General features: G+C 35.4%; 1 protein-coding gene across 3 annotated transcripts; it reads right to left on the bottom strand.

The window, feature by feature from the left end:
* Positions 1-3: 3 nt before the first annotated feature.
* On the bottom strand, positions 4-11,139 carry LOC121326967 (mitotic interactor and substrate of PLK1-like). 3 transcript variants are annotated; one of them, XM_041270643.1, is made up of 4 exons: positions 10,962-11,139; positions 2,439-4,743; positions 2,191-2,282; positions 4-2,001 (listed from the first exon to the last, which is right to left on the bottom strand). In XM_041270643.1, the coding sequence occupies exons 2-4, from the start codon at positions 4,630-4,632 to the stop codon at positions 1,915-1,917; spliced, it is 2,373 nt and encodes a 790-aa protein (XP_041126577.1). In that variant the 5' UTR covers positions 4,633-4,743; positions 10,962-11,139; the 3' UTR covers positions 4-1,914. The 3 variants fall into 3 exon arrangements, with proteins under 3 accessions (XP_041126577.1, XP_041126576.1, XP_041126578.1); XM_041270642.1 differs by lacking the exon at positions 10,962-11,139 and adding an exon at positions 7,770-7,993; XM_041270644.1 differs by lacking the exon at positions 10,962-11,139 and adding an exon at positions 7,770-7,993 and having other exon boundaries at positions 4-1,998.
* Between the last annotated feature and the right edge of the window lie 1,199 nt (positions 11,140-12,338).

Below are 12,338 nucleotides of genomic sequence, written 5' to 3'. Positions count from 1 at the left end.
GGGGGGGCAAATCAACTAAACAAAACCATATTTTGTAAATTACTTTCATCTCAAAGATAACATGTGTTGCTGTTTTATGAGTTGCCTCTGGTTTTTGATCAGAATCACATCATCTGTGGCTGGACAAATATGCTGATCAATCCAGAGCAACGCAAGTCACTTTGAAAACTTATGTTTGTCTGAAAAACATTTTCTGATGTGTTTTTAATCCATTTGAAGGACCATTGCAAAATTCTCCAAAGCTATTATAAGCAGTACTATTTTTCCCCCTGAAACTTAAAAAAAAAAAAATAAAATAAAATAAAATAAAAAAAAATAAAAATAATAATAATCTAGCTAATTTGGAGTAAAAAGTAGAGAATCTAGCGCCAGTGGGTTTTTTTTTTTTTTTTTTTTGTCTTTTGCACCTTTTAGTATTATATTTTGTTTTATGAAAGTGCAAAAACAATTCAAGTAGGCTTACACAAAATGTTGTACTTCTCTCTCAATCTTTACAATTAAGTACATTTGTTATTTAATTAGTATCAAAGCATAAAACGATGTATTTTACATTGTGGAAGATTAATTTCAAACTTTGTGTTTTTAGTTTCCACTCAATATACCTCAGCTACCAAGGAAAGTTTAATATTCATAATTATACTTTCCTTTTTGCCTAATCTGTAAATGTGACAGTAACGTTGATCTCTAGAAAGATAATGGAGTTTGTCTTGTGGTGTTGAACACAACTGCCTTCACATTTCCTTAAAATCACATCAGTGCCTATTGTAAAGATTTGCTTGATCCCCTGAACGGTGTCTACCTTTATATAATTCACAAATGCAGATCCAACCAAACTTCTGTCTCCAGATTCACTTCCAATTTGATTACATGTACTGAGTGAGCTAAAGCTTGCAACTTGCCGTGTAATTAAAGACCAAAGCAATGAAGTTCAAGAGTTTTTTTTTTATTTTGCATGAACGCTCCACCACAAGAGAAAACAAAATATTAAAAGGATAAGGTCCATACCGGGTTCGCATCTTTAAACAATATCAAATGCCACAATGCTAAACCACACACTGAATGCTAAGATTGTTTAATGGTAGTGCTTACATTAAAAAATAGATGCAGTGTAAGAAAAATGCACAAGTGAGCCCACGTTAGCTACGACACACATGGAAAATGTGGTGATAGTTAAGTTCATGTCTGTTAATATACCCTGGTAAAATATACCATGGTAAAGTGAAACACTTTAAAATATGACATTTTTGACCGGCAAAATGTGCATCTTGAAAACCCTTTTCCTTTTAAATGTTTAATGTTTTTTTATGGATCGTACCTGTGGATGTAAAGATTTTAGTTTAAATGAAGGTCCAGGAAACAATTCAGACTTTTAAGATGCAAAGTTAATTTAAACAAGAGTAAAAAAAAAAAAAAAAAAAAAAAAAGGCTTGACAACATGCTATCCACATTGAACTGGATTATACCACATTGAAGTGTTGTTGACTACTTACTGTACATTGAGCATATTTATACACTACAATGTAGAATGCCCCAAATACTTTCTTGTAGTTTTGGGGTAACAAGCTCTTTAAACGATGCCTAAATAAACTCACAAATCTCACAAAAGTACCATTTGGAGATAAAGCTATTTTAACACAGCTATAACACTATATGCTGTAACTGAAGAAAATGCGTAAATAATTTTTTGAAACTACTGTATATATCAAATATCAATGACACACAAGCTTATTGGCACATGTACGATTTACAAAACAACTACTGCACTCAAATACTGTTTTAGCTAAGCTCTTAATAACATGCATATCATAAAACTACAAAAGCAACTTTTACTGGGTTTTTTTTTTCTTGAGAAAACAGTTTAAATGAGATATCCTTAAAACTTAACAAGGGTTGTTTTTCCTGCACATTTTCTTCTTACTCATTGTTGGTAAATATCCCAGCCTCCCAGCGAAGTGCCATTTCACTCTTGCGACGGGGCCCTGCTGCAGCTTCCAGAAACTGCTGAGAGATGGTTGTGTAATTGTATAAATATTTCAACTTTTGTAATTTAATTTCTGATATTGACAATTGGTTGCAAAGAGGCCTAACTGACAACGATTAATTTTTTTATTTTTTTTTTTTTTTTTTTATGAATTTAGATACATTATCCTAGCTGTTGGTGTGCCCAATGAAAAAAAATATTTTACTAACCTTATTATCACACCTCAGAGGTGATTGGTCCATGTTTTTAAATGCAGATTTCATAGGTGATGAAGGGGAGGATCTACATCTCAAAGGCATTTCTGTGAAATTAGATTTGACAACAGAAGAAAGGTTTAAAAATGCACTTGGCAGTTTATTTGGGTATTGGCCAACATGCCAAGAATCTTCCATAGATCGTTGAGTAATCTTAAATTAATGTTATGATTTCAGTCTTTCTGCGAACATTGATTTCTTACCTGCTTTATCAAACGAGAAGGGGTCCAGTAAGTTTGGAGATGCCAGTACAGTGCTGTATCCGGTCTTCTCATCTGAATAAAGACTGGCCCTTTGTCTTTGTAATTCTTCTTCTCTCTGTGTCGCTATTTTAATCTCTTGGTCGACTAGAGACAGAGAACTCCTAGAACGTAGCTTGAAGAAAGGGTTGCTGTGAATAGTATTTTCTTGGCTGTCTTGTGCAGCAGATAGACAAAACTCGGATGCACTGCGTATGATCAGGTTTGATGTTTCTAGTATGATCACATTTGCTGTCTCTTGGGGCCACTCGTTTTGTTTCTTGCGTACAGGAGAAACGGGACGATCTTTCCTACATTGTCTTGCAGGGGAGAGAAAGGAATCATGTTCCAGTATAATAACGTTTTCTGCAGACAACTCATGATATAGAGGCCCATGTGACAGTGACCTCTGCATTTTACACTGACCTTGTGTTTGATGTATCTTTCTTTTCTCCTCTATTTCCTGGGACAGTCCTCTGTCATACTTGCCTCTGACCTTTCCTTGCTGAACAAGGTCATGTTCTCTATTGCACTCCAGTAAAATATCTCTCTGCATCTGCAGCTCAGCAAATTGCTTGGTTGTTCCTTTAGGATGATCAGATCCTTGGTGGAGAAGAGAGGGTTTGGTTTTAATCTCCATATATTCATTTGAGACAACTGGCTGTGAAATCCCCCTTTCACGCCTTAAATTCACTTCTCTCTCTAAAGCCTGCCGGATCTCCTTTTCAATTGGAGTTTCTTGATTTGATATTGGAGACACCAGTGTGTCAGTGGCTGTTAAACTTGTATCATCATAGGTGGATCTGGAACTGGAATCATCCAAACCAGAATCTTCTGAGGAAGGACTGAAGAGAATTTGCTGGTAGTCATTTTTTCCTAAATTCTCACCCATCATTATATCAAAACTTCCTACCCCCACATCTTTTACTTGTCGTTTGTGTGCCTCTCTGTTCTCTTTACTTGTCACAGGTTTTTCAATGTTTCTAACAGGAGTGTGCAAAAAGCTATGACCTCCCTGGCACTTACTTTGCTTGACTGGAGAATTGCAGCTCTGGCATTTTGTCAACTCCTCCATCTTCAACCACTGTTTTCGTGCAACTACAAAATCAACATGTTCCATGTCTACATTTTCATTTTGTGACTCTTCAACTACGCAATAGTCTTTGGGAATCTTCTTGGTAGGATCATGTGAACTGGTGTGTGATGGGTGTGGATTTTGCTTAAAGGTTTGACTTGGGTCTTCTTTGACTTTTTTATTGTTATCCTCAGATAGCTCATCCTGGTGAATGTCTAATGGTGAAGAAGAATTGTTTGAATCTTCCTCTTTTTGAAAAACATGTTCACGTTTGCCTTCAAACTCATTGTCAACATCTGCATTGTTTTTCTCAGTGGTTGGGGCTTCCCTCTGAGTCTCTTGTTTTATTTCCTGTGGGCTTGGTCCATTGCTCTCTGTCTCCTCAACAGATTGTTCTGTAGTTTTCACCTGGATATTTGTGCCTAAGAACAAATCCTCATTTTCTTTATTAACAGTAGAAGTGAAAATGCTCCTCCATTTGTCATCAATCTCATTGTCTGAAGACACAGCAGCTATTTCTTCCTGTAAACTGGCAATTAGTTCAGAGGCTTCAACTTCTTCAGTAGACACATCAGAAAGCGCTTCCTCTTTTATACAGTGCTCTAAAGCTGAATCCTCCATTTCTTCATGCAAATCATTTTCTAGGATGGTGCTGTGCTCCACAGATTCCTTTACTTCCTTAACATGACAATCTGAAGATACTGTCATAGTGTCATTATCTAACTGGCCTTGATGACCTGGTTCTTTTTCTATGTGTCTGATTTCAGTTTCACAAACGCTGCCAGCACTGGAAGTGGTGTCAGACGCTGAGGAAGCGACAGACTCTGTTTGATGAAGCTCCTCTAAATCCATGTCTGCATGCACAGCCTCCTCTTGAAAGGTAATTTCTGTTAATTTCCTGCTTTCCTGTTCTCCTATTACGGTTTCAACTTCTGTTTCTTGGATGGTTTTCTTTATTTCTGTGTGGAAACTAACATCTTCACTTTCTCTAAACATGTCTTTATTTTCAAGCTTTTCTGTTTCTACAGAATCCATTTTACAGTCACTTTCAGTTGCCATTTCTGATAGCTGGCTTGTCTCCATGGTTACAGTTGCAGAGTGGTATTTGTGTTCTTTTTCTTTCAGATTTTGAGTAATGCTGCAGTTGTTTATCAGTTCAATTCCATCAGTCCTTTTCACCTCAGCTGTGCCTCTCTAAAAAAACAAGTTAAAACAAAACAAAAAAAACATTTACATTTGCATTTAATCATACACTTAATGATCACTGAAGCCATCATTAAACAACATCCTGTAAACATCTTAAGCTTTTCCTCTGCATCTAGTGACCAAAATTTGTCAGCAGCATAGCATGTCTCTTATACAGCTCCCTTAGTCGCATCATACGCCTCAGCTTAACTCAGCCTTCCTTACATATACATGTAGTTTAAGCATTTTAAACCAATTCCTGATAGAAAACAGAATACAGCATACATAAACTATAGAATGTCAAATAACGTACCTGTTTATTTCATGTAGAGGCTTCTGGTTGCACTAATATAAACCTGGAATATCATTTACATTAAGCCAGTGGCTTACAGTTCACACAAAAGCTGCTGAATGTACAGCAGCCGCTCAGAAATGAACATCATCCCTTCTCTGTGAAAAATGAATATCTGTGATGCCAAGAGAGCACTTTAATGTATTCACTGAACTTCTCTTCTTCTGTTGCTGTAGAGGTGGGACTACAAGCTTATCACATTGAAATGCTCTCTGTGAAATGCAGTTTAAAGAATGCACAAAACTGTTAATCATGCTAGATGTTCTGGAAGCTAAAAGTTTCCATGCATTTCATTTAAACAATATCACTGATCTATCTTTGAGCCGTCAGGGATAAAAGTGATTACACTGATTTGAATATACTTTTTTTTAATACAAGACAGCTATGTTCAAAGTAGTGAAATTAAGCTTTTTGTTAGGATATTGGATATAAGGAGTGATGCATCTATCTGTTCTTCATTGATAAGAGATGTGGAATTGTATGGACTAACACAATGTACCAAAAAATGTATTCCATCAGCTGCCTCTGTTTTATTTTGTAATTTTGATGCCTGTGATGGTTCAACATTGAGGTCTTGTTTAGTTCAAATCAAATGATGTTTGGTATTATTTCTTACTTTTCTACCCTGCTGGCAAACAGAATCCAACAGTGTAACAAAGTGGTATGGCCATCACTAAACCCTCTGAACCCTAATGTAAATATCCAGCTCCACCTACCCCCAAAAATATATATATATTCCCAGACAGTTTTCCAGCAATACCAGTGAAGTTTTGAAATAATGAGTTCAATAATGAGTTTCTGTGAAAATCATCTTTAGATTTAGATAAACCTGAATGCAAACCCCCCTCTCCTGTGTGTAGTAAATTTTGATCTATCTCCTTGCCCAAACAACTGCAAAAAGTAGGTCATGCATAGTTAAGCAGAAATGAAATCCAACAGAATGAAACTGTAAATAACAAAATACTACAGGATTAAAATTGTACCCAGCAGCATACTTGAGCTGGCTCACCATTAATACGGACAGTGTTTAAGTTCTCACTGGTCAGGCAAAGAGCCATTCCTGAGAGGGACTGAGTAGACCTCAATCATCTTGCTGCAGGCTGACTATGAATGTATTATATAGTGGTCCTCAGGTCAGGAAGAATGAGTTACCAGATGATAACCCTTCTGCATTTTTTTTTTGATTTGCTTTAAGGAATGCTAAAAGCATATTCCCTTTTTTCATAATCCCCTCTCAATTATTTAGTTTGTCATCCAGAGGCAACAATGGTTTATTGTAATAGAATAGAGTACAATACATTCATCTTAAAATGTTCAAGTGTTTCAAACAGGACTTTGAGTCCCAGCCTATTGGCCTACTGTAGATTTAAAGTTGTAAAGAAAGGTTTCCATTCTGATTGTGATGGTTCTTGGATGCACTGGTTAAACAGGTTCTCAACAGTCACCCCAACACTATTGATCCAAACTTTGGGATCAAATTAAAATGGGTTGCTTTGACATGCCTCCTTAAGAACAAAAGCCAGTCAAAAGACAGAATGCCTGAATCCTCGTTAGACCAGCACTCTCACTGGCTTTGACTGACCTCCTTATCTGGCAATGACAGCACAGACTCTAAATCAGTCAGTTCTTAGCAAGATTTTTTGTTTTGTTAGTTTAGTGCAAAGTCTTCGTAATGCCTGCCACTGGCTTATCCGGGTCATAGATAAAAGGTTCTGCAATCAAATTGCAGTAAGAAGCCAGTAAATACAGTATGTGTTCCAATTCCCAACACTTGAAGGTTCCTTGATCAGGAAAAAAATAAAGAAGACAGTAGCCTTTTACAGAAACAATTAAACACTATGCAGCCAATGGGTATTTAGGGTCTTCCCAGTTCGACTAATTGAACATGGCCTTTGATATGCCAATTAAAATTCCTGTGTTAAGAACCCAGCTGCCTAGGTCTACACATAGTTTTGCTGTAAAGCGTTATCACTGAGTTAGTACTGGGATTTGTTTTATGTGCGTCATGCACATTATATAAGGTCCTTGTGCTCTGGCTGCATTACAGTACAAAAGAAAGATTATTTCCCAGCTAGAACTTAGTAGAAAAAAGAGGGTATACAGTGCTGGTTCAAAACGGTGCTAAACTGAATTCAGCAATACTTTATTGAACGCATAGTGCTGTGTTCATTAAAATAATAAATCTTCTGTCAAGATCTAACACTTTATCCAAATCCATATTCATCTTGGTGTCCTAATGAGGGAAGCCATTGATGTAGCGCAAATGATTCTCCGAATCACAATAAACTTGTGTGGTGTAACGGTTCATTTCAGAGTCAACTTATTGTCAGTATGTTACCCCCTTCTAACACCATGCTGCAATCACACATTCACCCCAGAGACCAGTGGACAATAAAATAGTTCACATCAAAATCCTTTAACTGCTGAACAAAACTACTAGAAAATGAGAGAAGATACCTTTCTATTACTTTCTATAGGTTCTTTGCTGTACATTATTCTAGTCATTTCTAAACATTTCTAAGCATTTTGTAAAACACTTCACTTGATTGACAACATCATGTCAATTTGGTTGCATTGTTTTGTTCAGAGCAGAAAAAAAAGCAATTTTTTTTATTTTTTAAACATTCCATGATGTAAGGCCATTTTTAAATAAAACCAATAAAAACAAATAAAGCACCTGTACCTGCACAACACTGCTGTCTCTTGCAAAGCTCTGAGTATTCAGTTAGCTCAGTTAGATGCTGTTTCTGTTCCCTGTGCTGCCTCAGCCTGAGACTGTGTCACAGTTGATCATGATTCACCCTGGGATCATTCAAACAAAAACACGGACAGTGATGTCATCCTGATGCCCTCACCAAGTTACAGAATGCCACCAAACCAGAACTTAACCCTCTGGGAGCAGAAGATGGAACAGAGATAAAAGAAAGATGACATATAATACCAACACCAGTGTGACCAGATCCATTTCTTCACAAGCATAATGGCAGCAATTTAGCCACAATAAAAAAATAATGTATATATGTGTAGGTAATGTATGTATGCATGTATTTTATTTCAGTTTTGGCTTCATTTTCAGGTATTTCAAATGTAATATTGTCTTCTTTCAACTTTTAATTCTTGGTGTCCAAAAAGGATCACACAAGAACGTATACAAAAACACTCCTACACAGGCAGCTAGGCTGTAATACTGCATTTATAAGCCAGATCCTTCTACTGTCCAATGTTCCTGATCTTTAAACTCAGGTCTCCACACTATTAAGAATACAACTTTCTTTTTTTTTCAGGACAACAGGTGAGTAAAATTAGCTTTTTTATTGTCCATGCAGAAGCAGACACCTGCCATTAATGCATATCCTATTCCTGTTGGCAACTATATTCATTAGCAAAAAAATGCTTAAGTAAACAACTAAAAAATTTGAACAAACTACGGAACGGGTTACGAATGCTGCTCAAAGGCTACAAACATTCTTCCTGGCTGCAAACTAGATAACCTGGATACAGGATTTAGCTTTGTACGACACATGCAAACTGGGAGATTCCTTCACTTATTTAGTTAATTAAAATACTATGAAATATTCACCTACAGCTTTCCAAAATAGTTTATGAAAAAAAAAGACATTTAATCAAGCATTTTTTCCTTGAAAGATAAAATGGCAACAGTGGAAATCGAGTATCTTATTATACAATATACACAGTGTTAATCATTAAAAAAAAAAAAAAATGTTTTCTACACGAGTTAACAAGATAAATGAAATCAGTTAGCTTCACCAGACAATGACAAATATGACACAACATTTAACGATTACCTACCAGAAACTTCATACAGATCAGCCAGAAGGAAATCATCTCAGTCCAACTTACCAGTATTTTGTGTGTCAAATAGACTATGCTGAATGCATGCTGTAAATAGGGCTTTGCGGTTGGATCTATCAATTCAAAGGGAATAAGTGAACTGAACTCGAAAAGACGAGAGCTATTGGCATGCAAGCTTTGATCATCACACAAGCAACAATCTCAATGCGGCCCTGAAGCACGCCTATCATGTTAAACAGACACACTGCATGCATATGCACTGGCAACACTTCCAGTGTAGGAAGAGCCTCCATCTAACCATCCAGCCCTCAAAGCTTTCAGCCAGCCTATTGAGTTTTCATCTCCTCTCTCAGTATGACCCACATCCTTTTAGTACAGCGTCAATGCGCATTCAAGATCAAAGATCTGTTCACAAACAGATTTAGTTTCAACAGCCCCACAGTAATTATTATGCATGCAGCATGATTAACTCTAGACGACATATTACTTTAACGCAAAGGACAGTTCTACAAGTGATAAAATGATCTCCTAATGCTGTTGTTATGGAAATATGGAAATTTGATTTCACCCTCTATTAAATAGCAGCAACAGATTAATTGTTATGAGGAAAACATTTCTATAAACAGGAGCCAAACATATCGATCTATTTAGAGTACAAAGCAAAGGATATGGTACAAGAACATGTGTATAATATTAGTAAATAGATCAGCCATTACATGCTTTTCGTTCCGACAATCAGGAGTGGGTAAAGTTGACCCTTCCTATACAGGTCATTGTTCCAGCCATGGTTTAAATTGTTTCACTGAACAAACTAAACCTCCATTCAGGTCCTAAAGCAGTTTATTTATAGTATTGTTGAACAACCTGTCCCTACAATGCAAAGTTGGCTGAAAAAAAAAAACAAAAAAAAAACAGGCTGAAAACAATATCCTGACAGATTTATGAAAATAGCATTTTTAACTATAAATACTAGCTTACAGAGTTAAGCTGTAATCATCTGTTTTTATTATCATTCTTACACTATCTACAGTGTGTATTATAATGCATTGCAGCAGTACTGCAGGATCTTTTAATAAGGTTTGTTCCTGCAAAACTGCACTGCGGTTGAAGATGTAACTGTAACAAGCTACCTGAATACCGTTGATTAGTGGTGGGTGAAATTGCTTGTTGTTGTATTGCTTTAATAGCTGATGAAACCACAGAAAATAAATGCAATATTAATATTTCTGAAGAATTTCTTCATTTGTGATCTAATTTAGTCATTTTCAAGGTATCCTTTTAAAGGTTTTATCCTTGTAATTTTTACCCCACAAGTGTTAACAATGACATTGCATAGCAATTGCTTATTTGCTATGTTAAATAGCTAGACACAAAACTACTACTACTACTACTACTACTACTACTACTACTACTACTACTACTAATACTACTAATAATAATAATAATAATAATAATAATAACAATAATAATAAAAACACTCTCTTCACAAAAATAAATGGTACTGAACTGTATTAATTTATGATCTGCACTTGACATAACAAAATTAATAATGTACCGTAATTCAATCAGATTGATACTTGTATTGATGTCTATTTAGGATCGACATATTGATAAATTAGATTGATTTATCCAACACTATCATTGAGAAAAGATACATCAAGTGGCGCACTGAGCAATAAGCCAACAAGCAAACTACAGATTCAAGACTGCTTAAAAGAGTTATAGAGAACCAAATATTACAGTATCAAAACTATATCAATACCAGCACAATAATATACTATTTGTGTAAATCCAGTGAATACAATTACTTACAAAACATGTTTGTTCTTTATACTGCAAGAAGTATTGGGATAGTAATGTATACACTTCTCCCACAGGTTTTTACCAGATCATACAGATCATAAAATGACATTTATAACCTAATCTTCATTATATAGGTATTTACCAACATCAAAGTGCAGTACATCTGCTGAGTTAAATTGATGAAATTGTATGGCCAATAAATACAAAATAAACCTATGCAGCAAAACAGTCATCATCTTGTTAATAAAACAAGCTGTACCTTCAGCTGGTGTTCCTCTGCACATTTCCAGATATCTTAAGCCAGTTTATACAGCACCATAAACATATCAAACAAAGTTGTTGTCTTTAAATTGCCATCACCTAATTAGTCGGTGGGCTTTTGTTAATAAGTATCTTTGCTGAGAGTTCAGTAGTTATGAAACCCCTGCTTTCCCATTCCACAAACACCTCTGTGGGTGGCAAATCACAGCACTGCTGCCTTCTGTTACATAAAGAGACGCCTCTGCTCTTCTGGAGTGGTTGGTTCCAGAGCAGTCTTTAATATATGAAAATGTATTATTATTTTTTTTTAATTTTTTAAAATCCTACCTTGTGAAAATGCTGCAAGGCCCATTTGCAAAGCAAAACTGTTTGCTTCAAGATCTGCCATTGAATAAATCCATGGAGACGCTAACTCGGTATGGAATGAATTGACCAATGACAGTAGACCCTCTGTTTTATCCATAGAAATATCATTTCTTACAAAAGAGTGTTATGTAAAATACATTTTTCAAGGTCTTGTATTTCATTTTATTTGATATCATTGTTACACTCTTAAAGTTCAACACAGTATTCATGTGAAATATTTACCACATATAACTGCAATAATAAATGTGTTTCTGTATAATACTTTAAAATGTATTTTTAAATCAGCACTGAATAACTATCTGAATATTTGCATTGCTGAGATTAGTAACTGAACATTTTATTAATAAACAACAATTATTTGTATTAACAGCTTTTTTCTACGATAATTTAACTGGGCAGCAGTATAACAGTTATTCCACATTGCTTTAATTAGTATAAAATAACAGTACTTGTTTTGCAAATGTAATTGTGATTAAGATTGAACAGGTTTTTGGGGCATTGGAAAAGAAAATGCCTTTGATTGTGTATCTCATTACCACCACTAGGGGGTGCTAGTGACCAAGCAGACATTTTGTTCTCTTTGCATAAAGTTACCGGTATATCATTGTGCAGCTTTTAAATGTCATTAACACTTTTTATTGCATTAAATATGAATATTTGAATAAACACATTTAATTTGTAGTTTGTGAATATAGTTTTATTCATAGTGTTATTTATAGTGTTATTAGTCAATAATAAAAACACTTCCTGATACAGGACAATTCTGGAACCTTCTCTCACAGTTCTCAGTATTAGAACAGTAATCCCTGTATATTGCTATCACAGACAGTTTTGGAAGAGCACATTTAAATGGTTGTTTTTTTGTCCAAATATGTATTTTGACCATGTATTTGTGCGTATACCTTTGAACATTAAAAGCTGGTTTCACTGTACCTGATTAGTTCTAGTCTCGGACATGCTCGTGTTACTATTGGCTGGTTTCATAGACCCAGATTAGCACTAATCTTGG

This window comes from Polyodon spathula, chromosome 14 (genome assembly GCF_017654505.1).
Source record: "Polyodon spathula isolate WHYD16114869_AA chromosome 14, ASM1765450v1, whole genome shotgun sequence".
In the NCBI taxonomy this organism is placed as follows: Eukaryota; Metazoa; Chordata; class Actinopteri; order Acipenseriformes; family Polyodontidae; genus Polyodon; species Polyodon spathula.
This window is presented reverse-complemented; position numbering and strand designations above follow the sequence as displayed.

Coding starts and splice junctions, on each gene's coding strand:
- LOC121326967 (XM_041270643.1), bottom strand. CDS start 4,632: ATGGAGACAAGCCAGCTATCAGAAATGGCAACTGAAAGTGACTGTAAA. Junction 2,283..2,438: donor CTTCTCGTTTGATAAAGCAG/GTAAGAAATCAA, acceptor CTAATTTCACAG/AAATGCCTTTGAGATGTAGA. Junction 2,002..2,190: donor CTCTGAGGTGTGATAATAAG/GTTAGTAAAATA, acceptor ACCATCTCTCAG/CAGTTTCTGGAAGCTGCAGC.